The 27,430-nt window shown below is 57.9% G+C and overlaps 10 protein-coding genes across 10 annotated transcripts in view; 5 read left to right on the top strand and 5 right to left on the bottom strand.

The window, feature by feature from the left end:
- Positions 1-496: 496 nt before the first annotated feature.
- P884DRAFT_269487 (chaperonin 10-like protein) lies at positions 497-2,253 on the bottom strand (the record flags this gene model as incomplete). The annotated part of the gene is made up of 3 exons (XM_069442274.1): positions 497-1,397; positions 1,499-1,869; positions 2,146-2,253. 3 exons carry the CDS (start codon positions 2,251-2,253, stop codon positions 497-499), a joined length of 1,380 nt encoding a protein of 459 aa, XP_069297801.1.
- A 3,264-nt stretch (positions 2,254-5,517) lies between these two features.
- On the top strand, positions 5,518-6,442 carry P884DRAFT_291879 (uncharacterized protein; the record flags this gene model as incomplete). The annotated part of the gene is made up of 4 exons (XM_069444130.1): positions 5,518-5,548; positions 5,683-5,701; positions 5,803-5,864; positions 5,993-6,442. The coding sequence occupies 4 exons, from the start codon at positions 5,518-5,520 to the stop codon at positions 6,412-6,414; spliced, it is 534 nt and encodes a 177-aa protein (XP_069297800.1). The 3' UTR covers positions 6,415-6,442.
- Positions 6,443-7,203: 761 nt separating this feature from the next.
- Positions 7,204-9,929, bottom strand: P884DRAFT_242744 (uncharacterized protein). The gene is made up of 3 exons (XM_069440284.1): positions 9,170-9,929; positions 8,664-9,117; positions 7,204-8,604 (listed from the first exon to the last, which is right to left on the bottom strand). The coding sequence occupies exons 1-3, from the start codon at positions 9,704-9,706 to the stop codon at positions 7,691-7,693; spliced, it is 1,905 nt and encodes a 634-aa protein (XP_069297799.1). The 5' UTR covers positions 9,707-9,929; the 3' UTR covers positions 7,204-7,690.
- Positions 9,930-10,147: 218 nt separating this feature from the next.
- On the top strand, positions 10,148-13,151 carry P884DRAFT_284796 (P-loop containing nucleoside triphosphate hydrolase protein). Its single transcript, XM_069443729.1, has 3 exons — positions 10,148-10,552; positions 10,605-10,665; positions 10,713-13,151. The coding sequence occupies exons 1-3, from the start codon at positions 10,346-10,348 to the stop codon at positions 12,989-12,991; spliced, it is 2,547 nt and encodes an 848-aa protein (XP_069297798.1). The 5' UTR covers positions 10,148-10,345; the 3' UTR covers positions 12,992-13,151.
- A 1,760-nt stretch (positions 13,152-14,911) lies between these two features.
- On the bottom strand, positions 14,912-16,495 carry P884DRAFT_291876 (uncharacterized protein). The gene is made up of 2 exons (XM_069444129.1): positions 16,256-16,495; positions 14,912-16,146 (listed from the first exon to the last, which is right to left on the bottom strand). The coding sequence occupies exons 1-2, from the start codon at positions 16,396-16,398 to the stop codon at positions 15,198-15,200; spliced, it is 1,092 nt and encodes a 363-aa protein (XP_069297797.1). The 5' UTR covers positions 16,399-16,495; the 3' UTR covers positions 14,912-15,197.
- Positions 16,496-17,765: 1,270 nt separating this feature from the next.
- P884DRAFT_16596 (uncharacterized protein) lies at positions 17,766-18,266 on the top strand. Its single transcript, XM_069437280.1, has one exon. It carries the CDS (start codon positions 17,845-17,847, stop codon positions 18,175-18,177), a length of 333 nt encoding a protein of 110 aa, XP_069297796.1. The 5' UTR covers positions 17,766-17,844; the 3' UTR covers positions 18,178-18,266.
- A 574-nt stretch (positions 18,267-18,840) lies between these two features.
- Positions 18,841-19,769, bottom strand: P884DRAFT_259212 (uncharacterized protein). The gene has a single exon (XM_069441324.1). It carries the CDS (start codon positions 19,456-19,458, stop codon positions 19,243-19,245), a length of 216 nt encoding a protein of 71 aa, XP_069297795.1. The 5' UTR covers positions 19,459-19,769; the 3' UTR covers positions 18,841-19,242.
- Positions 19,685-22,072, bottom strand: P884DRAFT_269482 (uncharacterized protein; the record flags this gene model as incomplete). Its single annotated transcript, XM_069442273.1, has 3 exons — positions 19,685-21,572; positions 21,632-21,790; positions 21,849-22,072. 3 exons carry the CDS (start codon positions 22,070-22,072, stop codon positions 19,685-19,687), a joined length of 2,271 nt encoding a protein of 756 aa, XP_069297794.1.
- Positions 22,073-22,216: 144 nt separating this feature from the next.
- On the top strand, positions 22,217-23,212 carry P884DRAFT_16576 (uncharacterized protein). Its single transcript, XM_069437278.1, has one exon. The coding sequence runs from the start codon at positions 22,361-22,363 to the stop codon at positions 22,997-22,999; it is 639 nt and encodes a 212-aa protein (XP_069297793.1). The 5' UTR covers positions 22,217-22,360; the 3' UTR covers positions 23,000-23,212.
- A 2,772-nt stretch (positions 23,213-25,984) lies between these two features.
- P884DRAFT_259207 (uncharacterized protein) overlaps positions 25,985-27,430 on the top strand; it is a 3,625-nt gene continuing 2,179 nt past the window's right edge. Inside the window, exons 1-3 of the mRNA XM_069441323.1 lie at positions 25,985-26,535; positions 26,589-26,684; positions 26,741-27,405. Of these exons, the coding sequence (XP_069297792.1) occupies positions 26,415-26,535; positions 26,589-26,684; positions 26,741-27,405 (882 nt within the window). The 5' untranslated portion in view covers positions 25,985-26,414. The remainder of the gene's footprint in view (positions 26,536-26,588; positions 26,685-26,740; positions 27,406-27,430) is intronic.

Here is a 27,430-nt window from a genome sequence, read left to right as displayed (position 1 = left end):
AAAGAGGAGCTTCAGAGAGAAAAGACTGCAGCCGAGACCGGAGCACAACATTCGTAACCGAAACCACGCCTGCCCGTTGTCTAGTTCCGAGAAGGTCTCTGCTCCAGTACTCCCCTCTTGACACTCGCTCGTCCTTCTAGATACCAAGACGGTCGTTATCTCATTTCATCCCCAGCCTCCCGTCCCTCTATGATTGTTGTTGCCTTGTGACATTAAACAAACCCAGAACCATAAATTAAGAGAAAAAAAAATTGCAATAACCCTGATCGGAGCTCCGAGACGAGACGCGAAGAGACGAAATAAACAGGGAAAAGGAAAAAAGCAAAAAAGAAAGAAAAAAAAACGGATTCGTCAACCCTTGATTCCAGCCTCCCATTTTAAGTTTTATTATGTTTTTTTTGTTCTCCTCTCTTTGCCCTTCATCCCCTCCCTTTCATGTCATCATCGCGATCGAGGGCAGAATTAGCAGCGGTGGGTGTGGGGTCTCTCTGGTCTCTCAGGCCTCGATGACGACCTTCAAGACCAGATTCCCGTCGGGGTCCACGGTCCGGCTGGCGAGCTCGAACGCGCGATGGGCGTTCTCGAGGCCCTTGAACCGGTGCGTGACCATGTCGTCGAGGCAGGGGAGGACGTAGCCGGCACCGGCACCGGCGCCGGCGCCGGCAGCCTGCTTGGCCAGCCGGTCGCGCGCGCAGAGCAGGCGGATGCCGGTGGCGTACGTGTTGGCGTAGCGGAAGACGCCGAGGATGTCGATCTCGCGCAGGTGGGCGACCGACGTGGGCAGCGTCTGGACGGGCGTGCCCATGCCGACCATGACGACCTTGCCGCCGGGCCGGGTGGCGTAGAGGGACGTGTGCATGCAGACCTCCTTGCCGGTGCACTCGAAGGTGACGTCGACGCCCTCGTCCTCGTCCTCGTCCTCGAGCGGGGGGGAGGAGGAGGACGGCGAGGAGGCGGCGCCGGCGCCGGCGGTCAGGGAGAGCATGTCGGCGGCCAGCGACTTGGCGTAGTCGAACTGGGACGAGAGCGAGAGCGTGCTGGCGGGCGTCATGACGCCGTCCAGCGGGGTCGAGGTGCCGGAGCTGCTGGGGCTGTAGAGCGACGAGGATGATGATGATGATGAGCTGGTGGACGCGTTGTTGCGGTCGACGACGTAGCCGTGGGTCGCGAACCCCTTGGCGATGGCAAAGTCGACGCGGCCCCGGTCGACGTCGGCGATGGTGACGGTGGAGCAGCCCGATTGCCGGGCCATGGCGGCCGTGAGCAGGCCGACCGCGCCGGCGCCGATGACCAGGGCGGTGGAGCCGGGCGTTGGTCTGGCCCGGTTGACGGCGTGGATGGCTACAGATAGCGGCTCGAGCAGGGCGGCAGCATCGAAAGAGATGTTGTCAGGCAGTCTGTGGTCGCCCGCTTGGGTTAACTCTGCTCTTGTCTGCTCTTCTTCTGTCCGTACCCGGATATCTTATCCTTTTTCAGGAGGGGGAAAGGGGAAACTCACTTGTGGCACCAGACTGCAGGATGGTTTATCCGCTCCTGGAGCGTCCCCTGATAATGAGGCACTGATTTGGCGCTACTCCTGAACCTCATGCGCTTGCAGAGGTTATATCTGCCCTGCCGGCAGATGCCACACTGGCCACAGGGGACGCCGACCTCCAGGGCGACGCGGTCGCCGATGCTGAAGCCGGTCACTTGGGGTCCGATGGCGACGACTGTGCCCGAAGACTCGTGGCCCAGAGACAGCGGCATGCAGGCGCAGAGGTCGCCATTGGCGAACTTCTTGTAGTAACTGACATCAGACCCGCAGATGCCTGTTGTGTGGACAGCGATCTGGAGCTCCCCAATGCCGGGCTCCTCGATCGTCCGTCGTTCCTATGCAAGACAGACAATGTCAGCATTGGCGCTACCAGGGAGAGAGATATGGGGAATTATCGAGCCAGCGAGCACGGTGGGACAGAGTAACCAAAATGCGGCTCTGATCTGGTGTAACCAGAGATCTCCAAACCCTTTCTCGGGGGACTAGGGTTCAACGTTAAGAGTGAGAAAGAAAGAAAGAAAGAAAGAAAGAAAGAAAGAAAGAAAGAAAGAAAGAAAGAAAGAAAGAAAGAAAGAAAGAAACAAGGAAATGAAGGGGAGCAGTAGCAGTACCAAGCGGAGATCACGCGGTCCGTGGAGGACGGAAGCGGTAATGGTCGAAGATTTCGAGGCGGCGGACAGGTGCACAGGTGCCGGCTCACCTGTTGCGGAGGGCGCCATCTCGATAGGGCAGCCGCTAGTGTAAGTGGGATGAAAGGTGGGATGAAGCGTGGGATAAGGCGAGCTTGGCCAACGAGAAGGGATTCCCCGTGGGGTCTGGGGTGCGGCTTCGCGCCGTTGGAGAAGGTTTCGGCTCTTGCTCGACGACCGCGGCGCGGGATGGGCCCGGGGGGGGCCGCGCGGGGGGGTTGGGGGGGGTTGGGGGGATTGGGGTGGTTGGGATAGAAGATGGTGTAGAAGGTCCAGGGGTTCGAGCGGAATGTTATTTCACGGAAGACGGGGTGGCAAGTCTGTAACCCCCTTGTATATCTAGGGCTTGACAAGCAATAGCAAGCGACGAGTACGGAAGTAGTGAATGTAGACGCGGGGATGGTGAGGTGCTTAGAGACGGAGGATGGGAAGGCGGGCAGAACCCCCACACCTTAAGTATGGTATCGAGGGTTTGGCCGTCATGGCATCAACTGTTGGCGTGCTGCAATGTGTCATTCCCGGTGCGGATCGTCCGAGGCCGACGAGAGTAACAGAAAAGGAGCGGCAATGGTCAAGGGGATGCAAGGTCCAGGAGCGGAGGTCAAGATGCGTCGTCCGGAGCCAGCACGCGCCCAGCCGGGCTCGCCAGTCAGATACCGACGAGTTATCTCCTGTGTGTACGAAGTACAAGGGTTAGAAAGCTAAGCGCGGTGCGCTCCAGAGCAGCAGTCCCCGATAATCTCGGGAGAGCATATTGAAGCAGATTAGTGTGCCAAAGGCCCAATCCCAATCCTCGGCACGAGCACCCACCACCCCATGTCTACCAAGGTTGGACGGGAGATCGCGACATCCAGGCCATCCATGGACACTCGTACTGTGTGCGGTCTTCAGCCGGGCCCGGAGCAGCTGCAGGGCAGCCCTGAGTGGTCGCAGCGGGCAAGCATCCGTCCGGTCCGTGGAGCACTGAACGGGCTCAAGGATGCAAAACGGGATGTGTACTGTAGCGTATGTATGTAACTACATCCTTCCCTGGGCAAAACGCACTGATTTCGGCCAGACTTGTTGCAATCCCGGGCTCACTGCGAGCGAGGGCCTTTCCCGTCTGGGGTCTTGTCCAGCAGTGTGGTGGAGCCCTGGGCGATTAGGTGCTTCCGACAGAAGCTCTGCGGGAGGGATAGCCAGCTTCCACGCAGCAGCCATGCAGCAACCATGCAGCGTTCTGTGGATCCGCGGTTGGTTGAGCCCAACACGGGCAGCTTGGTTGCGCTTGGTGCGGATGGGGCTACACTATCGCAGTAGTGTACACGAACTAGCGGAGCCGGGAGTGCTGAGACCATAATACCGTGTAAAGTCACGGTCAATCTTCAGCCGTCCGCTGGCCGCCGGAACGGCAGCGAATAGATGCCTTTCGTGCGAGCACGTCATCGCCTGTGATTTCTTTCGGGCCGTGAAATGGTAAAACTAACGGCGGTCGTGGCGATATCAAAAAAATGGACGATGGTACCTGTTGTTTCGACTTTGTCGCGGAAGCTTTCTGTTGCTTGTGTGTATACCACCGCCCGGTGCTTGCTTTGTTAAGGAGGGTTTAAAAGACGCTGCTATCGCCGTAGTAATCCCGTCGCTTATCTAGCTCTTCTGTGTTTGCTCTCCGATCCCGGACTCTTACGCAGATGCGAGATAGCCACCTTTAGAATCGCACCATAGCGTTAACAAAGGGAGAGGAAGGCCGAGACAGGAATCAGAAAAAAACTCGGAGGCCGGCGGGAGGGGGGTGTTCCAGGTTGTGGAGCCAAGAGTTTCGATGACGCGAGCAGCGGAACAGGGACCAGAAAGAGTTTATCGTGGTGAAACCGCAGGAGGATTGAACACCTTGTTGGCACAGGCAAGAACTTTTGCTACCCAGGAAGGAGCGGGGAAACTCGAAATTGGTATGTTACCCGTCGTGCCTACCTGGGTTTAGAAAAGCGCTGCTCAACGCTCAAGAACAAGTGGAGACCGAACGTTGAATCTTAGACTTACCGCCTTGTTCTCTGATTTGATCTCCAACTCTTAGCTGGAACTTGCGTTAGACCGGGTTTCCCCATGATACATGTAAGCAGATCGCTGTACATCCCGGATATGTGTAGGGATTATATAACGTTATATACTAGTACCTTGTTCAACATGGCACGATGGTTATGTTAAACTGCAGAAGACGCTCAGTGCCGAATGCGACCTCCTAATGGTGGCTGCCAACGGCTCAACTATAGCTTACATTTAAGCAGGACTGTATTTATACTTATTAACGTTACGTATTTTAGGTAGGTCAGAGATATCAGGAAATCTCGTACCCTATCTGTATATATATATGATACATGTAAATATACATTTTGACGTATATATCTTAGGTAAACGCCATGGATTAAAATCCGAAGAGCAGAACAATCACTAGCAATCTGTTGCTTCCGACTAAGTGAAGAAGTGATTGCCCTCGACAACTCCATCCGCGGCGAGATCTTCGTGCGGAGCGGATCCCACGCCTCCAACTCGTAACCCCGCTAGCATCCTTCCTCTACGGAGTACTGGTGTACCCTAACCGTCACGTACATCAGTGTGTCTTCAGCCGGTCCGGCAGCCACCAACCGACGACCGCTAATCATTACGGCACGGTGTCAACACGTTCGTCTAGTTAGTGGGGGTGCTGGAGGAACGCCGAAGGACTATGGAGTACTCCGTACCGCCAAGGCTTTATCAGAGGACGAATCCGGCACGATAGAGGCGACTCGCCCCTTCAGTCGCCGAAGACTGTGATTCTGTCAGGTTGATATCGACTTCTCCCATTTTGCCGGTTACCGGTCCTATCGCGAGGCGCACATGGCAGAACAGGGGTGTGCGAACGGGGCCCCAGTCTACTATGTATGTACACTAACTAGTGTAACTCAACCACCGCCGTAAGTCGCCATCAGAACGGAATCCTCGCCTAGGGACAGTGCAAAAAAACTTACTCAGGAATCCGGGATTCCACGAGGACCCCTGGTCAATTCTGCGGTGCCAACTTGTTCATCCTACGTATGCGTACACAGCAGGACCGAGGTGTGTGTCGGTGAGGCTGCACATCTGTTTAACCCTTATCTAAAGTCGGACCAAGCAGTGTCGCCGGCAACTCGGCTGGCGGTTCGAATCTCACTGCAGACGCCGCATGGATAACAGATGGGAGCGACGCCATGCGTTATCAGATACAGCAGCCTTCCGATACCAATTCAGCCGGGCGTCTCTCGTCGGATGCTTGCTCCTGTTGTTGTCTCCGGTTCAACCATGTCCACCATGGACGACATTGACTTTACTTGTAAGTGTCCAAGACGTGAAACTCGGGCGAACGTCGGAGAAATCCAAAGTTGAACAGGGGTTCGGATGGAGGCTCAACAAGAAAACAAGACAAAAGAGTAATGACACTGCTACCTAGCCCCGCGATATCACCAGCAATAGCACAGAGAGAGAGGTAAGGTGGAGCTGTCGTCGGCTCTCGGCCGGCAGCTTTCCCAGGCCCAGCAGGTAACGTTATGCCCTCTCTTAATGTTCTGCTACCTCCTACCTGGCAAGCAACCTGAATCTTTCCAGGGAAACCCGAGACTTCCATAAACGGCCAGATATCAGCTTTATCAGTAAGGAACATGTCTGTGCCCACGGCCCACGGCCCACGGCCCACGGCCAGCAAACAGCAGTTTCCAGTTTCCAGGGGAGTCACGCACTGCACGTTCGCGCTACGCTAGCGTTGCGACCCCTGCTGCAGTGATGACCGACAGCAACTGCAACCACGCTGCATCCGTGATGTTCGTCAAGAACCCTGCTTCGAATTTCCGCTCCGCAACGGCCAATCCCGTCGGTGAGTGCGCTCACACCGCGAGCACCGTCGTATCGTCCCTGGCCCTGGCCCTGAGAACCTTTGCGCCATCTCCGCCAGGCCTCGCGAGAGCTTCACGCATGCCTGTTCCGCCGCTCCCGGCATGGCCCGACATAGCTCTCTCGTCGCAGACCAAGGTTCCTCCGTCCACGGTTGATTTCGGGAACGGCTGGGCGATCCGGACGAGGTTACGCAAGCCCGGGGAGCTCGCCCATGGAGCTCGCCCCATCTCGCCTGCAAGGCACGAGGCAGCAGCACCGAGGAACATCGAGACGTCAGAATGGCCAGATTTGCGAGCCCATTACTTGTAACTAGCCCTGGTCCGCGCACATCAGACACGCATACACTGTACACACAGACACAGACGCATGCGTACCCGGTTGGTGTCACCCATCAATGCCATCCGAAGCTCGGCTTGATATCCTCTTAACGCCGGCCGATGCAGTGGGACCTCAACGTAGCGTCGCCGGAGGCTTTTTCTTTCTTTCTTTCTTTTTTTTTTCTCCTTCAAGCCTGGTTCGCGAGAGCGGCAGACACGAAGGCAGCTCCGCCTGCATCCCATACCCATCGCCCGCTTCCTTCCATGTATACGGATCAGATTGGATGTACATACATACTATTACAATCCGTACATATATTGGTCAAGGAGTACATAGGAGTAAACCATGTCGCAATATTTGCAGTACAGCACGGAACGCCCGTCTACACACTACCGATACCTTGGAGACGAGGCGGTGAGCCTGCAGCCTGCAGGTCTGGCGGCTCGCCTCATCCGGGACGGCACAAGAAAAAAAAAGCCTTCTGGATAATTGCATGTGGGCCGGGTGAGGCGATCTCGCAGGCGGAAAGGTGGCAGATACGTCGGAATTGGAAACCCGAGAAGGGTGGGGGGGGGGGCTGCATGCAGCCCGTCTGTCTGCTGCCGCGGCGCAGGAGAACCCTGACGATCTGTGCAAGAGATAGCTAAGTTGTCGCCCCAAAGAGCTCCCGCCACCGTTCCGTCTCTTTCAACCCCCCCCCCCCCCCCCCCCCCCCCCCCCCCCCCCCCCCCCAAAAAAAAAAAAAAAAAAAAAAAAAAAAAAAAAAAAAAAAAAAAAAACACGGGATGGCCCTGCCGGCCGGATTCCGAGCCGTCCGGGGAGATTCGTGGGGATCCGTGGGGGAGCAGATGGGAAGACTGAACTGATGAGTTTGGAGAGGACCCCGGGGTCAGGGCACGCAGTACATCGCCCGACGCCGTGTTTCCGTGTTAACGACAATGGTGTCATGTATGCGACAAGAAGCAAAAGGCCGTCCTCGACACAGCATTGTCAGGGGGGCCGAGAAGCCGGTGAAAAAAAAAAAAAAAAAAAAACATCTACTCGATGACGCAAGCCCACGCACCCAGATACACGATTATAACCTCGAAAAAAAAAACACTTGTGAACTGGACAGGAACAACCCGCTTAGTCTCTTGACCTCATGCCCAACCACCCTCATCATCATGATAAGTGTACCGTGACATGCCTGCCCTAGGTACCTCAGCACCAACGCATACTGTGTGGCGTGGCCAACCGTGAGCAGGCTCGTGACCAGCATATGTCAACTCTAAAAAGTGCTCGCAGCCAACCGGCTGGCTGCGTTTCGCGCATCGACCCGGTCCTCATCGTCCTCCTCCAACACCCCGGGCATCCTCACTCCGGCAACCCCGGCCAGAGTCCACGTCCGGCCGCCGAGATCGCCGCGCTCTCCACCCTCGGCAAAGGAGCCGTCCTCTCCCGCCGCCTCGACCACCGAGCTGCCCACGAGGCTTCCCGACACGCTCCGGCCCAGAACATCCGCGCTGCGCCGGGGAACGCCGCTCCACGCGTCGCCCTTGGGGCCCTGGCTGGCAGCCATGCTGGTACGGCGGATGGCGTGGGGTGGGTGGCTCTCGCGGCCGAGCCGGCTGAGCCCCCCGCTGGAGTCGATGGAGCGGATGTCCGGGCGGGCGCTCTCGAGCAGCGCGAGGGTGCGGCGCTCGGCCTCGATCTCGCGCAGCACGTACTCGCGGATGGAGAGGCGCAGGTCGGCGGCGGTGCGGGCAAACCAGCGGCGGCGCTCGTGAACCAGGTTCTGCGTCACGCGGGTCGTCTTTTCAAGGAGCGCCAACTCGTTATGGCGGGCTTCGTCGAGGGAGGCGATCGCCTCGTCGACCTTTTCTCGGCGCACGTTGGACGAGGCTTTGAGGCGGTCGGCGGCGTTGAGCCTGCTGCGCGTGGCTTCTTGGGCCTGGAGGAACTCGCGGATGAGGATTTGGCGGTTGGTCAGGGTTTCCTTGACGACGAAGGCGTCTTGTGAGTGGTACTGGAGGGGGTCGCCGATGGTGGTGGCCTCGGCGGTGGCCTGCGCTGCGTGGTAATCGCCTACTGTTTGGATGACCTTTCCGAGCTTGCGGTAGGCATTGGCCAGGCCGGGGTGCGGTTCCTGGACGTGCATTGAGCCGAGTCTGACCCCGAAATCCGATTCGGAGAGGCCGAGGCCTGGAAAAGACATGTTTTAGTTTATGGCCGGGAAGCGTAGTGGGAACGGCATGACGAACCTCTCCGCGATTTGACCAGCTTGTCCACCTTGTGGCCTGCATCCATGGCGCCGAGGTAAAACAGCTTGACGATAGGCCGCGCCTCCTGCAGTTCGGGGGTGTCGTCTGGGGGTGGGGCGAACTGCTTGAGAATCTTACGGCGCACGCCGGTGGCCGGCTGCTTCTTTTTAACCATGGGACTGTAGCCAAAGTCGCTCTCGACGAAGAGGACCATTTCGTCGTCGCGCATGAGGACCTCATTGCTGCATACGTAGTTGAACCAACGCTGCATTAACGCTTTGACCCGAATCTCGTCTTCCTCGGTGCCTGCACCGGCGGACGTCAGGGGGGGAGGCACAGACGGCACGATAGCTTCAGGGTTCGCCGAGATCAAATGCTCGGCGAGCTTGACGAACTCCGAGTGAAGGCGGCGAACATCACGATATTGGGTTGTTCGGAATGCCGGGAGGTTTGTCTGGGTCCGTTAGCAGTGGTCCACGGTCCTTCAATATGGAAATCTCTCGTACATGGACGTCGAAGCGCAGAATGGGATCTTTGCGCCCGGTGCGCTCGAGCCCGGTAATCTTGGCCTGCAGTTTGAATTGCGGCGGCGGGGGCCTCCGGGGCTGCTGCTGTTCCTGCGCTCGGTCTATTGAGCCTGTCGCCTTTTGTGGTTGCTGCTCTTGATGCTGTTGTTGCTGCTGCTGCTGCTGCTGCTGCTCCTGCTGCTGTAACTGCGGTGAAAGCGGCCCTTGATCACCAGCAACATCCTGATGGTCCGGGTGTGACTCGGCCCCGGCTGACACCTCGGGTTCAGGTTCGGTTGGCTGAGAGACAGTACTCGCGGTATCTGGCCTCCTATAGTCGATGTCACTTCCCCCAAAACCGCCGTCATCGTTCAGGCCATTGTTCGATTGCGGGTATCGGAAAGGCGAGCCCGGGGTGTCCCCGGCGATGGGGCCGAAGGTGGACTGGTTAGGCCCGGGCGACGAGGTGGGAGAGTTTCCCCAAGGCGAAGCCTCGGCGGCGTGCTCCGCATCGTGTATGGAAGAGGTGTAGTCCATGCTGGCTGCTCAGCGGGAGAAGCGCCTCGTATTGCGATGACGTGTTGCTCGCGAGATGCAAGGAGTGCAAGGTCGGCCAAGTGGGGGCTAGGACAAGAACGAAAGGCTAGCCCAGCAAGTCACTTGGCGTCGTGAGCGTATCGTTTGGCTCGGCCTGCCACAAAGTAGAATCCACCGTGGCGCGCCGTCGGAATTGTGCAGTGCCGTTGTCGCACCTCCTCTCGTCGTCGGTTAGTGGAAGAGTGCGCAGCTGCCTCGCGTTGAACGGGAACAGCAGCCTTGGCGCCAAGCTTGCTTGGGATAGCGGGGTGTGCACGGGCCGCTGAGCTGAGAAGGTGTCAGTGTCTCGAAAAAGCAATCGCGGCATGGCATGTGCAACTCTCAAAACCGCCGAAATTGGCCATTGAATGTGAGATGCCGTGTATACTAGTACCGGACGAACGAGTACGGACTTAGTCTCTCATGCTCGTTCGTTCTACAGCACATACTTCACATTCAATCCTAGTGCTGGGCGATGTGGAATGAGCACGCCGGCATTTGCATCGCCTGACTGAGGTTCTGTTAACCCCTCTCTACTACTACTCCCGTCTACTACTGTAATTGTATTCTTTATTTCAATAAAGCTTGGCAAGGTTGGGGATGCTGAGCCGCGCCCCCCTCCGCACCTGCCGTTACGGCCCAAGCAGGTTGTTGCCTGCCAATGTGTTTCCTGTGGCCATATTGGTGCTGAGAAACGCCCAATTGACCCGGATCGGGTTCGCGCGGAGCTACTCGAGCGAGCATGCTCACCACGAGGCGCGAATCGAGAGTGTTCGCAACATTGGCATCATTGCCCATGTCGATGCGGTGGGTCATAAATTTTGTGCTGTCAACCAGTTCTAGCGCTGATAGCTCCCAGGGCAAGACTACCACAACCGAGCGTATGCTGTATCACAGTGGCGTGACGCGCCATCTTGGGAGTATGTGGCCAGGAAATGCTCGGAACTAGCCTCCACTGACTGTCTAGATGTTGATCATGGAAACACCACGACCGATTTCCTGCCCATGGAGCGGGAGCGCGGCATCACCATCCAGTCCGCAGCCATCACCTTCCAATGGCCGCCGAAATCGCTCTGTCCGCCAGGCTACGAGCCCACGACCATCAACCTGATCGACACTCCCGGTCATCAGGACTTCCGCTACGAGGTGGACCGCTGCCTCCCCGTTCTGGACGGCGCTGTGTGCATTCTCGACTCGGTCAAGGGCGTCGAGACACACACCGAGCGTGTTTGGGAGTCTGCACACCTCTCCAAGATTCCGCGGTTGCTCTTTGTTAACAAGCTGGATCGGGACGGCGCCAGCTTCAGACGGTCCGTCCAGGAAGTAGCAACCCGGTTGAGAACCTGGCCTCTTCTCTGCCAGATTCCGTGGTGGCACAAGGACGACTTTATTGGCGTCATTGATGTCATCCACCGCCATGGCCTGAGATTCTCCAGCACTGGCAGTATGTCTGTCGTCGGTGAGCAGAGCATCGCCAAAGATTATCCGGCATTGCGAGAGGAGATGGAGACGGCCCGTCTTCGGCTGATTGAGACACTGTCAGAGAACGACGACCAAATTATGGAGGAGTTTCTTGAACTGGAAAAGGACGTGTCTTCGGCGTCCATCAAGCGAGCCATACGACGGCTGATCTTGGACGGCGAAGCTAAGTTTACTCCGGTCTTCGCGGGCGCAAGCCTGCGAAATATCGGGGTGCAGCCGCTGTTGGATGGGGTCATCGACTTCCTCCCGAGCCCCATCGATAGGCCGCCGTTGGAGGTCATGGGGGCTCAGGCGCAAAACCTGTCCCAACTTCTGGAACAGAAGGTCAAGCAAAAGGGCCACCACCAACACCAGGATCCTATCGTGGCTCTTGCTCACGTGTTCAAAGTCGTCGACGACCCGCGTCGCGGCATGATGAGCTGGCTCCGCGTCTACCACGGCGCCTTCAGCCGGAGCAGTCACATGTGGAACAGCAATGTGCACAACTTTGAGAAGCCCCAGCACATCCTCCACGTATCGGCCAAGGACCACCACGAAATCCCACACTTGTCCGCCGGGCACATTGGTGCCATGACTGGCCTCAAGTCAGCCCGTACCGGAGACACTCTCATCACCTTTCCCCGTCACCATGGTAACACTGCACCCGAAGCACTCAGAAACCTGCGGATCAAAGCGCCCGAGACGCCTCCTGCAGTAGCCTTCATCGCCATCGAGCCATACTCGCGCACGGCGGGCGAGAAGCTTGAGGAGGCCCTCAGGAAGCTGTCGCGCGAGGATCCAAGCATTAGATGGAGCAAGGACGAGAAGACAGACCAACTGATCCTGTCCGGCATGGGCCTGCTACACCTCGAGATTGCTCAGGATCGACTCCTCACGCACTACAAGATCGATCGGGAGTCTGCCATGTGGGGTGAGATCGAGGTAGGGTACGCAGAATGCCTGTTAGCCCCCACCAAACCGCACCGCGCCGTGTACGATCGCGCCATCCGCGACAAGGCCGGTAAGGCTGCGTGCACGGTCACCATTGAACCCCTCGGAGCGCACCATCACGACACGCTCCTCGAGTCCAGCATCGAGCGCGACGGCAACATCATACACGTCGCCATCCTACCCTCGGGCGCTGGTGACGCGGAGACGCTTCCCTTTGACCCCGAACTCGTCCGCCAGCAGCTCTTCAACGGGGCCATCGCAGGCCTCACACGCGGACCGCGCCGCAGCGCCCCCATCCGCCGCTGCCACGTGCACATCTCCTTCGACCCCGCCCACGATTTCTTCGGCACCGCCAGCACCGGCGGCCACATCACCAACGCCGCCCTCTCCGCAGTGCGTGGCGCGCTCAAAGAAGCCCATGCCAGCGGCCAGGTCGGAATCCTCGAGCCCTTTACGCGTGTGCATATCCACTGCCCCGAGGAAGCGGGAACGGCAATCCAGCACGATCTCGCCTCGGCGCGGGGAGGCCAGGTGCTGGAGGTGCGCCGGCCCGATGACGACGAGGCGCTGGCCTTTGGGACCGGGACGATCGACATCACCAAGGTCTACGTGCCGCCGGATCCGTACGAGTCGGTGCAGAGCCTGAGGGGCGCCAAGAAGGGAGTCGTCCGCATGCTGACCATCATCGGCAAGGCGCCGCTGAAGGAGATGATGAAGTACGATAGTCAGCTCAGGAGCATGACGGGCGGGAGGCACACGTTGCAATTGGACCCTGGCGGGTTCGAGCTGGTGACGGGGCCTAGGGAAAGGGCTCTGGAAGAGCGCTTTGGGTAAATGAAGGGGAGAACGTGTAGCTCTATATCCAGGGGATCTGTATACTGCCGTCCGCGTGTTGTGGGGCTGAAGCGGGCTGTATATATGTATGTACAAGTATGTACTGTACACTATGTATATGATCAAGTTTGAGCCGCAATGGTTTAGAGCCTGTGGAATCATGCTACATCCGGAGCCTTACGGTTAAGTTCAAAGTGATTGTAGTATTGGAATGTCCGAGTCGTCGAACCAAGTTCAAGGTCTCTGGCAATCTGGCAGTTCATGGTTCGAAGCATTCCATAACAGCCGGTTTCTGTTTTGCCCCTGGAGCTGCCCAGGGATATATATTATTGTGGAGGGAACCAGACGGCAAGACGGATGCAAGAATCGTACGGATTAATAACAACTCATTGCTTCCTCGTAATATTCACTAGGCAGCCCTGATAATTCAGAAGGAGCGCCCTTATTATACACATTGAACTTGGCCATACAATTCATCACGTTCAAGAGAGTCCCCTCCCCCGCCCCCTTGTTATCTGCGGAGTTGGATGAAGCTATGCTTATTAGGAGACTCCTCACTCAAACCTACTAACTGGCATTTTGCCGTCATGATTCTGCTGCCATCATGATCTTCTCGGATGCACAGAGATCTTAAGGGAAGAGACCTCCTAGGGAGATATCAACATCCCCAACCGATCGACCCTTGGAGATTGGCATCGACGACTTTGTCGGGGTGTAACAGCCATATTGGAGGTTGTTGAGCGGCGAGCCGGTGTGCTACGGGCAATACGGTGTGCAGCCCAAGGGCGGAGCGTCTGTATTTACCTACACAAGCATGTGCTCTCCGGTTGCCCCTGGCGGCAGTCAACAACACAAGATCAGACGAATTCTGGATGCCCTCAATACTGCCAGTTAAGCCCCCCCCCGCCCCCCCCCAAAAAAAAGCACGGTGAAAATGCCCTTATAACCCTCGAGCTATCGTCTGGTATTCCAACAAGTAGAGACTTACTGATGGCTCAGCTTGTTCGCGTTTCGGTCCGCGAAACTCGAACTCTTCTGAACCTGGTGCTAACATCTCTGTGCGGACAGGGTCTCACTGGGTGCTTGAACCTGGTGTTTCTGCTAACCCGCCACAGCACATCACATCGCATTGCATTCGTTGCCCTGGTTTTCCCTTGCTCTCGCGTTGCATTACCTTGCTTTGTCTTCGCGCTGAGTTCTTGGCTTCCTACAGCTAGCGCTTGCCTTCCCAATGTCCTCGGAGTCATGTATTCGTGATTTTCCGGCGAAGGCGTAAGTACACTCCTCTCCTTCAACCCCTTCCTTCCCTCCCCTCCCGTCGCGCGTTCGAGCCGAGCCATCAAACGAGTCTCTCTCTCTCTCTTTTGTTTTTTTTTCCGGAACTATCAAACTGCTTCTTTCGTCATTTCTTCATCCCATCTGCACACCGTTCCCCTCAACATGCTCAATTGTACACCGGCATCCTTGAACTCTGTCGTGCAATCCCCGGGAACGCGCTGAACTCTTGCTTCAGCCATTAGACGGTCTTTGTTGTTATCGTTCTGGAGAAATTATAATGCCTTTTTCATGTTGTTTTCCAAGCGTGACCCCTTTATCAACCTTCTATGCGAGTAACACTAACTGTTGCTCGGTTGATCTGAGACTGGCAAACTAGAACGACTACAGATCTCCCATATTTCAAAGGGTAAAGAAGTAGAGCCAGACGGTAAGCATGACGTTAGTAGATTGACGCGCAACGCGGCCCTGTCTGTTTTGACCTTCACATTTCGAAGAAAGAGGAGTGGGGAAGGGGGTTGACCCCGGGCTGGAGCAATCCCATGTTATCGAACCGCCTCGGTTCTCCCATGGACAAAGCTGGGATGACCACGGACGACACATGAAGCTGCTGTGAACTACTGGCTCTCTGAGAAAGTTAACGTTGCCTATTCAAAAAAAGGGGGGAAATACACATCCCTTCAACACTAGCAAATCCTCCTCCCCGTAACCCGGTGGTATTATTGATGCTTCCCTGCTCCGCACGACATGCCACACCATTGATGGATCTGACATCTGACAGCCAGTCACAGAGGCATCAGAAGATAATTATATACATACTTACAATTTTGGAACCAGGCACCTCTCCGTAGCAAAGTGCTTTCGACAATCTCGACTCTCAAGCTCCGAAACGATCGACGGCCGATTTGACAACCGAGGCAGGTCATATCTCTCAGCCCAGCAAGAGCCCCGTTAGGCCGCCGGCGCCAAAGATTGCAGCAGCCGTCAGAAAGCTGGAGGTGGACATCAGCGACAGCCCGCTGATGCCGTGCCCAGACGTGCACCCGCCGGCCATCCGCGACCCGAACACGATCATGAACCCGCCCAGGGCGGACCGCAGGGGCGGGATGGCCACCTCGGCCGCCGGTCTCAGCGCCGGCACGGCGCGCGAGATGAGCCACGCGCCGCCGACCACGCCGGCCGAGAAGAGCAGGTTGGAATACCGGCGCACCCCCCAGAGCCACCCGCCGAGCTCCTCAAACGCCGCCGACGCCCCGAGCAGCGACCCTCTCAGGACGATCGACACCAGCTGCGCCGCGGCGATCGCCAGGCCCGCGTAGTAGGGCGGCAGGCCCCTCGCCTCGGCGGCGTCGGCGCGCGTGTACCGCACCGCCGCGGCGACGGCCAGCACCAGCGCGGCCTCCAGCCCGACCAGCAGCGCGCCCCGGCTGATCCCCAGCAGCCCATACACCGTCTCTCCGCGCCCGTCCTCCCTCGCGGCCCCCGTCCGGTGGCGGTGGTCTCCCTTTCCGCCGCTGACCACCCCCCCTTCCCTCTTGCCGTCCGCCGCCGAAGGAGGAGCAGGAGCAGGAGCAGGAGCAGGAGCAGGAGCAGGAGCAGGAGCAGAGCCGGGCCGGCCGCCCGGAGCCCGCCGCCTCCGGATCCAGCTCCACGCGACGCCGGCGGCCACGGCGCCGCCGAGCGCGTACCGCCCAGACGGGACGCCCACGCCCAGCTGGGCGAGCACGGTGCCGGGACAGGCGCCCGAGATCGCCATGCCCGCGCCGAGCAGGGCGCCGCCCACTAGGTTGCCGTCGTAGCGGCCGCACAAGCCGAGGCTGGAGGGCCCGCGCGGTGGGAGGTCTGTCAGGTGTGAGGCCTGCGCGGCTGTCACGAGTAGTCTGTGTGCGTTTTGGTCAGAATAGGTTGGGATGAATAGTGAGTTTCAATTTAACGGATGGTTTTTGTGGTTATCCCCCGGGGGGCCAAGGTGCGGGTGAAACCACGTACGTGCTACCCGCCGCGGCAGTGAGAAAGGTTTGGAGCATGGTGAAGTCGGTAAACTTGAACTGGGAGAGAATAATGTCGGGGGCGTAGACGCCAGCGGTGGTCAGGGCAGCACCCATCGCCGCGCCCGTGAGAACGTTGTTCATCTTTGGCTGCTCGGGTGTCTGTCTAGTTTCTCGCTTGGGCTTTCGGATCAAGTTTTCAGCGGAATGAGGGAGGGTGAGCGCTACTCATATCACCAGCCACAGACGCCATGATTATTCAGACAGCGCCCTATATATTATTATATTATATCTTTCCAGCATTCGGAGTTAAAGACCATGACGCATCTCGGCGAATCGTAGGTACCACCGACCCAGCAGGGTGGGTTCCTCGTGCGAATAGCGAATAATGACGAGAGCGCTCGGATTCATGGGTAAGGGTTGTTAGAGCCCGAGTCATGGGCTCGGAGGCTAGCATGCTAACTACACCGGGAGGTAGCGCCTGCCCGACAATCCCCGGGGGCCCGCTGGAGCGAAGGCAGGAGCCCTCGAACCGGTGGGCTGCCTGCCTGGCGCTGCACCCGGATGCTACTAGTATGCGTGTGATAATGAATCGATGCAAAGAGCCGTTCCCCAGTTTAAAAAAGCCAACCCAAGAGCTCAGGTGTTCAGGTTGCCACACCTTCCTTGCGCGCGAAATGGCGAGGAGCAACTTCTCCAGAACTTCTAGCTCGTGCAATGGAACCCGAACTTGGTAACGATTCCGTACCAATGACGCGCGAAGCTAAAGCCGGCGACCACTCCCCGGTTGCCCACCTCGGGGCTAGTGATTTTCTATAAAAGTTTTTGGTCGGCGAACTGTTCGTCCCGCTCGGCGTCCTTCAATCCCAGGAGCCCCACAACCGAAATCCGGGGTCCAGGTTGGGGTCCCCGTCCGGCCACCAACCCCGGTCGCGGCGGTGCACATCGCCGATCTGCATCCCGCGCTACCGGGAACCGGCGCCCGTTACGCGGCAGCGGGTACGCACTGGATGCCGCCCCAGAGCCGACGACAAAAACGTGGTTTTCCGGGTCTAGCTCTGGAAGTTTAGCGCAGCAAGCAACGGTGCCATGATGACGAGATCTCGACATTAGATGGCTCAAAGGAGATCGGCACTTCTCGTAACGGACAACGTGAATAGTCGACGTGCCCATCACCATGTTACTGGCGCAGCATGATGCTGCCGACCAGCGTATCCATCATACCCTCGGCCCATCCGACGACTCTCGGTCTTTGCCAGTACCACGCAAGGACCTCAGTCGTCGTCCTCGCCATTGAGCTGGCACTCGATCGAGGTCGATGAAGAGGTCTTTTACGTTGGCCAGCTGGAGGCAAAAGCGGTGCAACTACCCGGACACACGCCGGATCATCTGGGCTATCTGATAGGGGGTGAGTGACCAAGGGTTTCGACGTGTCCCTCGACCCAATCCTCAATAGTCACTCACTCACCTCCCCCCATCCATCCAAACACTCTTACTGACCAGAATCTCCAGTCAACATTTTTTTGCGGCAACTCCATCTTCAACTGCGGCGTCGGTTCCGCTCGCTGCGACTTCCCCGGCGGCAACTGCATGCATACGTGTACTGAGAGACCTTATTCAGCTTCCAAACCGCTTCCAAACTCTTTATCCTCCCACCCAACTTCAAAATCTACACCGGCCACGACTACCCTCCCAACACCCCGCGCTCGACGCCCCAGGCATTCTCTACCGTGGCCGAGCAAGGAACACAACAAGCATTTGAGAACCGGCACGTCAGAAGCCGACTTTGTCAGATGGCAGACGGAGCGTGACGCGGCGCTGGCCGAGCCCCGGCTGATTCACCAGGCGTTGCAGGTGAACATTCGCGCGGGAAGGCTGCCGCATGCCGTTCTGTTGCACGTGCCTGTGAAGGGGAAAGGGTGATGACTGCGACTCGAGTAGCCGGTGTCTTGAGAGGGTGTGTGTTCTGGAGGAGACGGGAATTTCCACTACGGGAATGGTGCATTGGGAATGTATGTATTGTACATACATACAATACAGTAATTATATCACTTTTGAATCCGCAACGGGGTCTATACATACTCCGTACTCCGTACTCCGTACATAGCTAGCTACATAGACTCAAGGTGCCAGCCGACTTAGGAACTTCCCTGGAAAGCATGTCATCTTCTTGTGGCACACCGGGGGGAAAATGTTGCCACGGCAATATCACGATATCCTGCCGGATAATCTGTGATGTGACAGTGCCTGGGTTGAACATGCCCAGGGCAATCGATAGGGCCGATTGAAAGATTGGTCCCCCGTTGCGGTTCTTTCCGTGCGCATCGCCGCCACGATCCCACCTCCCCCACAGTTAAACGAAATGAGCGTCCCATCTAGAATGGGCGCAAACTAGTGTATTGACTCGTCGTGATGAGGCGTGCCGCATAAAGAGAGCGAAAAAAAAAAAAAAAAAAAAGATGCCGAGAACCGGGCAACGAGACGCAGCAAACACTGTGGTCGCGAGAGCTTGGCCCGCACGTTAGACGCCGACAGCAACCACACGGCACGACGTTACCGGATTCGTTTATTGACTCATGCCTATTCCTCTGACTTGCCGTCCAGATAGCTGTGAACATGAGCACGAACGACCTCCTAATATCATCAGCTTCGGACTTCATTACGCCCCCGCATCAACAATACCCCCTATGTTTTGCTATATATATCTTCCAAATTATCTAACGTTAATCTCCTGTCATGTTCTCAACTTTCCCTCCTTGCATCCCATACAGTGCGTGCTCAGTAGCGACCGACATAACTAACATTCCCCTTTCCTGCATTCCCCCTGTTCCCCAAGTGGTCAACTCGGGATATGTAAATATGAAAAGGAATGACATGCCCATACTCTTTCTGTGAGTATGGAGCGGGTATCTCGACCAAAATAAAAATTAAAAAAAAAGCCCCAAATCCAAACACACAAACGCCACATGCAGCGGCATAGCACATTACCTAGGGAGTGTCGTGAAAAGTAAGCCGTTGCTTCGTAGACCCATGCCTTCCCTGTTTTGCCCCTTGACCTCCCCACCACCCCTGGAGGTCAAGCCATACTGGTGTCAAGAGCAGACCACCCAAGGCTAAGCTCGACCCGTGATGGACGGGAGTAATCCAGGGGGGTATCCCAGGGAAGAACAGAAGGCATCGGAAGAATAAAAAAATAAAAGCCATTAGGAACCCTTCATACGGACTTTTGAATTACCCTCCGCTCCATCCGTTCACTCAATTCGTTCACTCAATCCGTTCACTCAATCCGTCAATCCATCCATCCATTCAATCATCACAGAAGAATTAAGCATTAGAGAAGAGAAACATGGGGGGGGAACAGCAAGCAACTCATAACCTTCGCGTCTCATCACCATGCCATGCCATCCCGGCGAGGAGTCCGCAGATTCTTTTAGAAAAGCAGGAAGAAGAAGAAGAAGAAGCTGAAGGCGGCACCGCCTAGCAAGGCCCCCAGAGAGGAGAGGCCTGCCGCCGTGAGGGACGGCGGCGGCGCCACCCGCCCGGCAGCCGCGGTGGCGATGGAGCTGGTCGCCGGTAGGCCGGTCGTCGCGGTGCGCAGGGTCGTCGAGGGCCCTTGCGTGAGGGGCGGCGCGCCACCACTACCGCCACCGCCACCGCCGCCGCTGCCGCTGCCGCTGCCGCTGCCGTCCCCGGCGGATGAGGCTGGCGGTGATGACGTGGCTGGGCCGGGCTCGGAAGGCGAGGAAGCGGTCGTGGACAGGGAGCTCGAGAGGGTGGCAGAGGAGGAAGAGGACGCGGTCGGCTCGGGTTCGCTTTCGCTTTCGCTCGACGTGGCGGTGGGACCCGTCGGCTCGGGCTGCGCTTCGGACGAGCTCGAGGGCGGGGACGGAGCGCCGGACGACCGCGACGAGGAGGCGGGCGGTGTCGAGGACGAGGAGGGCGGCTCCTCGCTGCTGGTGGTGGTGGTGGTGGTGGAGGTGGAGGTGATGGGCACGGGCTCCGTCTCGCTGTTGGGCGGGGCCTGCGAGCTGGACGAGATGGTGGGCGTCGCCGTCACCTGCGACTGGGGCGGCGGCCGGGTGGTCTGCCCGGGCGGCTCGGCCGGGTCCATGTCGCAAAAGTCCCAGAACTGCGAGAACTCGTCGCCCAGGTACGCGCGGAGCGTGGTCTTGAGATCGAGGCTGTTGGTCTCGATACAGCCGAGGCACGCGTTGTTGGCCTCCAGGAAGGGGGAACCGTCCTCGCAGAGCTCGGGAACCAGGCCGACCCGCTGGGTCTCGAGGAAAGCGAGGTTGCAGGGGAGGAAGCACACGGCCGGGACGATGGTCTCGTCTCGCTTCCGGAGTCTCGTGTCGCGGGCGTAGTAGGCCTTCTCGCCCGTCGCGTCCGAGGTCGGCTCGGGCGGGAAGTGCGTGAGGTCCGTCTGCGAGACCCAGTTGCCGGTCGTGATGGTCGTCTTCTTGCCTCCGATCTTGGTGACGACCTCGTTGAGCTCGAAGATCTCGTAGCTCAAGCCAAACGCGTTGGGGTTGAGGTTGAAGTACCCCTCGACCGGGGGGAAGTAGCCCGTTCCGTTCTTGGGCCACTGCACATCGGGTACGGGCGGCGCAGGCTGGCAGTACCTGGGATCGCACACGAAATCCCTGTCGGGCGGTTCGGCCCACAGGTTGCACCCCGCCGGCTTTGGCAAGTTGCAGACGTATCCCGGGTCGCAACCCCAGAGCTGCCGCTGCGTAGTCTGCGGCCGCGGAACAGGCGCCGTGTTCGTCGGAGCGGGGCAGACCGAGACATCCCGGATCACCGTCGAGCCGGGAAGCGTGACGGTGACTGGCGGAAGAGTCGTCGTCGTCGTTTGCGTGACCGTGGGCCCGGGGATGACCGACGTGATAACCGTCCCGCTCTCGGTGACAGTGATGGTGACGGGAGGGAGCACCGTCGTGACGACGTCGGTGATGGTGGACGCCGGAACCGTTGTGATCTGGGTGACCGTGTTCGTGACCCTGTCCGTGGTGGTGTCCGTGGTGGTATCCGTGACCCTGTCTGTGACGGTGTCCGTGACCGTGTTCGTCACCTCCCTCACCGTCGTGTAGGTGCTAACAGTGGTGAAGGTGGAAACGGAGGTCGTCGTAACCAGCACCGTCTTGGTCGTGTAGATGGTGGTGCTGTCGGTCACCGTGACCGGGTACGAAGTGACAGAGGTGGAAATCTCGGTGATGGTCGTGCTGCTCGTCAGCGTCGTCGGCACAACCTCGGTAGTCGTGATGGTATTGATCACGGTCTTGGACACCTCTATGGTCGTTGGGATGACATCGGTGGTTCTGTCCGCGTGGTCAGCAGGAGGGATTGGCAAAATTGCCCGTCTCCCGCAAGTACTCACTCTTGTACGACGGTTGTAGTGGCAGTGACCTCTTGGGTCTGGGTCGTCCCCCAGCTCACCGTTTCCGTGACCGTTTCCGTGTCTGTGACAGTCTCCGTGTCCGTGACCGTCTCCGTCGTGGTGACAATCACTGATGCCGTAGGGCCTGGAACGGTTTCGCTGCTCCAACATTAGACGGGCTTGCTGATGCGGATGTTGTGGATGGGGGGCCTCCTACGTGATAGTGGCCGTGTCGGTTTTGGTCTCCGTGCAAGTGACGGTATGAGTGACTGTTTTCTTGCACCACCAAGTGTCGGCATGATAGCCATCCTCCTGAGCTTGATCTTCCCCACTGGACGCTGCAGCTTCGCTTGCCCTGGGGAACAAGGGTTCCTTGGCAGCAGCCGCAAATTGAATGACGGTCAAGGCCCCGAGGCCCTGTATGAGCCTCGTGAGAAGCATTGCGTCCTACACTAGGGCAGGTGAGAATGCGATGAACGAGTGGAACAGTCTCGGACCGCAACGAGTGTGAGAGCAGCGAGCGAAGTCGACAGCCGCAAGCGCTCCCCGCAGTCGAGTGAGTGATCTGTGGTGCGCGTTGAGCATATAAGGCTGGGCTGGGGTCAGCCCGGGGTGACTTTGGCGAGCAAAGTAGCTAAGGCCCCCCCCCGGGGGGGTTTGTTCAAGAGTGGAGATGAGTTACCTCGTCTACACTACCACAAAATACTGCGCGGGGGCGCTTGGCAGGCAATGATACCTCCGGAGGATCACAGCACACGGAGGGCAAACACTGCCTGGAGGGTGCTGGAAAGGGATGATGAACAAAGGTCGAATTGCTCTTGTTGTTATCCACTTAACTCGACCGACACAACTTCAAGCAGAGAGTTGACAAGACGTGTCAACTTCGCTTGCAAAGGTAGGGGAACAGCTCGATACAAGAGAGCTGGAGAAGGTCGAAAAGCTTTTTGGGTCCCAAAGAAACTCCAATGTGCAGGCGGCCGGGAATTAGCCCTAATCCGCCTGTTTTGTCATGGCGTGGGCCCGGTTGCCGGGGTGGAAGCTCTACCCCTGCTTGCAGAAACAACCTCCGCCCAACCACTGGGCACGCCACCGCGTCCCTCATCCAGAAAAGGCATGAAATGTCAACGAATCCGGCAAGAGTTGCGGCGCCACACCAAAGCCTCTTGCGGAGAGGCTCATTCGCAGAACATCGTACACGCACACCGAGAGCTTGGTTGTGCCGATCGCTGTTGCGCGAGAGCTGTTTGTTGTCCCTCTTGGAAGCCCGCGGAAGTCCCAAGCCTCATCGGGCCTGACGCGTGGCACCCAGGGGAAGAAGGGATAAGCAGACAGGCCTCGGCCCAGAAAAGACGAGCCCATGATTGCTGACCCGGACGAGGACTCGGGCGATCTGGACGTTGCATCCTTTGCCGGAGACATCTGAATGGGCAGGTTGCGAAGGCCAAGTTGGACGATGGAAGGGTGTCTGCCTGGTCGCTCACGCCCCGAAGTGCTAATGGGCAGTCAGTAGCTTGACAAGGTGGGCAACCCCTCCGCCACGGCGATCCGGAAGCCAGGGGCGCCACGAGGGGAGGGTACGTGGAATTTTTGGGTGCCGTTTGGGTACCGGGTTGAGCCACACCGAATCTCATGGCCGCGCTATGGATACCATTCTGTAGGTCCTCCGAATCCGTACATTACATTCTTCCATCCACTAATCGGTGGTACTTCGTAAATGAATTTGCTAGCATATGCGAGGCTTGTTGCTTAATGACGCGAACGGCTTCCCCGCGCCGCACGAAGCGAGGAACACGGCCGGACCGAGAAATGTCGCCATGGTGAGTTTGTGTAACCTGTACGGATACCCGGTCCTTCGTACAATACGAAGCCGGATCCTTGAAAAACGAACGCGCTTTCTCACACACGGCCACGGCAGCTGCTGTGGCTGAGCCGGTGCTTTGTTCTGGCTAGTTATAATTAGCCGTCATCGAGAGAGCAAACTTCCAGCAGACAGTGTCGTAGGGCAGTTGCAAACAACATCCGCTTTCTCGACACAGAAAATATTGGAATAGATCATTTTGATGAGCTGGACTCGGTCTCTTCGACCGCGCAATCATGCGGCCGTGGCGGGAGGCCCAATGTCGGGGGGTGGAAGCACCTGGCGCCGCGCCACGGCCCAGGTTCCGGCTCTGCCTCATTCTGGGCCTTGTTCAGTGTCGAGCGGAAATTCCACTTCTCGAAGGTTTGTCCATTAATATCCTGCAGATGCTCAAAGGTGGTACGCGCAGTAGCGCGTTCACTTCATTATTAGTTAGTGTAAGGTTGGCAGACAAGAGAGGCAGAAGAAAGAGGCAGTTGGGCCCTCATCGGAGAAGGGAGGTGCGTGCGCTTCGTCGGGAGCTTGGGCCGCGGGAAGCAATCCTTGTCAGGAAGGAGCTTGGCAGCTGGCGAAGTTTGATTGGATGAGGGCGCCAGTTCCTTTCCCACCGCAGCCTAGCCCTGCAGCGCCCTGCAGGGCATATGGTGCGAGACCCATCGCGGCGGCCTCGCCAAGAGCGGGGGCAGCACCCGGTGCAACAGTCCCACTGCTCTGCCCCACTGCTTTCTCTCTCTCCTCTTCAGAGCAGTTACCTCGAACGGCTGCTCGAACGGCAACGCGAACGGCCCGCGCTGTCTCCGCGTTTTCTCGCGCTGGGAATCCGATGAGGGTCCTGGTGTTTTCACACGACTTGATCCTTCGTCCTTGCAGGACACTTCACCCGGCATTCGTGCGAGAATCGTGTAGTCGTTGCTTCTCGAGTGAGTTGGTCTGACGAGAGCGCCACGAGTGTGTTGTTGTCTGGTCCACTGGCAGGGATGCGGCAGACTCGCTATCACGTGTTGAAGAAAAAGAAGACTTCCATCACCCAACGACCAGAAGTGGCCACTGGCAACAACAAGACTGTCTCGCGGTAATTTTGAAAAGGCTACATTCACCCCGTGATTGAAAGACACACCACGGCGAATCCAGGGCGACGAGAGCACGGGGGTTTGCCACAACCGACCATCTCTTCACAGGACATCCGATCACAGCGGGTGTGATCTTGTTCTGCGAGCAAGGTGTCAGCGTCACATCAACGCGGCCAACGAGCCGCAAGAATACGACGCTCATCGCTCTTCCGGGCTTGCCAGTGGACCGGATACCCAACACCCACCGCGTCTGCCGACTGAGCGGGAAGAGCGAAGAAGGTACCTCCCCTCGATCGTTCAGCCGCAACTCCGGCATGGTGAGCATCACTTGCAGGCGGCTCATTGGTGTCGATCCCGAGCCACGATGCTCGCAAGGCTGATACCCTCTCAGTTGTGCAATGATTCATTCAATCAACAACATACGGACACAAAACTGCTCATCTCAAGAAGCTCATTTCGGCACTTGCGGTCCATGTATTGCCGACCTATTACCCCCCATCTTTCCAGCTTCTCGCAGTTAGCAGCCCAGCGAACGTTAACTTCCTTATTGTCGCTATTTGTTTCAAGAGCCTGAACAAATGCATGCCCATCCATGACTTTGGTCGCTATCGACTACTCGCCAGTACGGCGGCTGTACTGTAGATCATGATGTTGGATTCGATTTCCAACATACCACGCATACATACAAAACAGCTCGGGCAAGTGCCTGCCCCCCGCCAACCAACCTCAGAACCCGATTCGGTAGATCAGTGCTGGCCCTTGACAGCAGACATACAGGTCGGCTTTTGCGAACTCCCACGCTGATTGTGTCTGTTGATGTTCGCGAAGTGGCAAAGTCAACAGATCGAGCGCCGCTTGGCAACGGTCCGGCAGCTCTTTGTTTGGAGTCTGCGACCTCCGGCAACCGGCAAAGCAGACTGTTTAAGACTACCTATCTCACACAGAACGACTCGAGTCCTGAAAACCAAAAAAAAAAATACGGAATACACCGAAGCAGGGACAGGACACTGAGGGGATAGATAGCCTTGCGGTATCCAACCTCTCCAGCGCCGTCCCCTCTGTTTACTCCGTACTGTCACCATCTGAGAGGCGGGCACACCCCCCATCACGCGTCTTGTGTGGCCGGAAATGTTTTGCCCAACCCAAGTGTGGCGGTGATCATCGGCACCAAGCCAGCGTATGGACACAACAGGTAGGTGCATGCACAGATTACGATGCACCCTGCAGCTTTCTTTTTTTCTTTTTTGCAAACCGGCCAAGCAAGTTGCGGGACCACCCACCCAATGAGAAGGGGACCGGCTCCCAGCAATGGTGGCTGGCCAAGGGACGGCAAGCAAGGTGCACGATTGGCCTGCGGCCTGCGGGGTTCTTCAACCCGGCCCTGGTCGGTCAGCCTGCTTCCTCTTTCGTCCTGGTGTAATCCGTACACACCAAGCAAGCGTACGGAGTATTCCCGTCCTAGTTATTCGTCCTTGGGTCACTCTCGACACTCACCCAGGCGAGTGGCACCCCCACCGGCCCGAGGCATAGGTTCCTCGAGGCTTTTGATCAAGCCCTGGCACAGGAACAGCAGGAAATATTCTTGACGTTACATGCTTTCATGGTTTCATGATTCGGGGCATGCCTTGATGTTCGCTCGCCTGGCGGGCGTGTGTCTCTCTTGTGTGGCTTGTCGCTCTACTCCGTCCGACATCCTCGAGCATTTCCGGACAGTGAGTGGAAGGGGCGCTGTTTGTGTGCTGCCTGTCAGCAAACTTGCCCGACAGATGCTCTTCCAGTGCCGTTCCTGAGTTTTCCTTCCTTTGCCATTTCCCCGACCCTCCCCACTCCCTCGCAGACTGCCCAGAGGATCGCCATGTTCGGCCCGGGCCTCGTCGCCTGGTTGACGACGCTCTCGGCCCCAGTCGCCCTGGCACAAGCGGTCTGGCAACCCAACCAGGTTTCCACAAGGATATGCTACTGGCAGCAGCTTCGAGGTGAGCCCGGCGGCCCTGGGGACCACGAAGCTCTTCTGCTAACAACCGTTCAGCCGCCGTCCTTCATGACACGGTCTATCTAGACGGTGGGGCTCTGTACTGGGAGCCAAGGTTCGCGGACGGCTCTGCAGGAGTGCCGACCTTCGACAGTAAGTGTCCGCCGGGCGCCGGCCTGGGGGCCAGAGGGATATTGACAGCTCGACAGACAACCTGGCAGGTCTCATTTACACCCTCAACTTCAGCACGCCCTTCAACACGACCCAGAACATCTCGGCCATCCTGGGCACGCTGGAAACCGGCGGGGGCGACACCAACAGCCGCGCCCCAAACTACCTAGATGGTGCCCTCCTCGGCAACGATTCCGAGTTCTGCCTCTACGGCGGCATGAGCGCGCCGTCGACGGGCTCCTCAGACCCGCCGGGGGACTCGGTCCTATGCTACCAAGCGTATCAGTATGGCGCAGAGAAGCCCCGCTTCAGACCGGGCTTCATAGACAGAGATCTCGGCGAGAACGTGACCCGCTACGTTGCCTACGGCGGCGCCGCCAGCGCACCCTCTGAGAACCTCGCCTGGTACTTTTCCGGTCTGCGCTCCCCCACCTGGGGCAAGATCTATATGCCCCCTTACGATGGCGGCGGTGCCACTTCTGCCAATACCGTCTCCAACCGGTTCATCACGATGGATATGGCTAATCCGGTGAGCGTGACCTTCACCAACGATACGCTGCCCCGCAACATTCCCGGGCGTGCGAATCCGGAACTGGTCTGGGTTCCGGTGGGCTCCCGTGGTGTTCTCGTCGCCCTCGGAGGCGTCGTGTATCCGGATTGGGTCAACGCTTCGAACCCACGCTCAGCCAACGAAACAGCTAGCGTAAGCCACCCCCCCCCCCCCCCCC

This window comes from Thermothelomyces heterothallicus (assembly GCF_042370625.1).
Source record: "Thermothelomyces heterothallicus CBS 202.75 unplaced genomic scaffold P884_scaffold_10, whole genome shotgun sequence".
Taxonomy (NCBI): Eukaryota; Fungi; Ascomycota; class Sordariomycetes; order Sordariales; family Chaetomiaceae; genus Thermothelomyces; species Thermothelomyces heterothallicus.
This window is presented reverse-complemented; position numbering and strand designations above follow the sequence as displayed.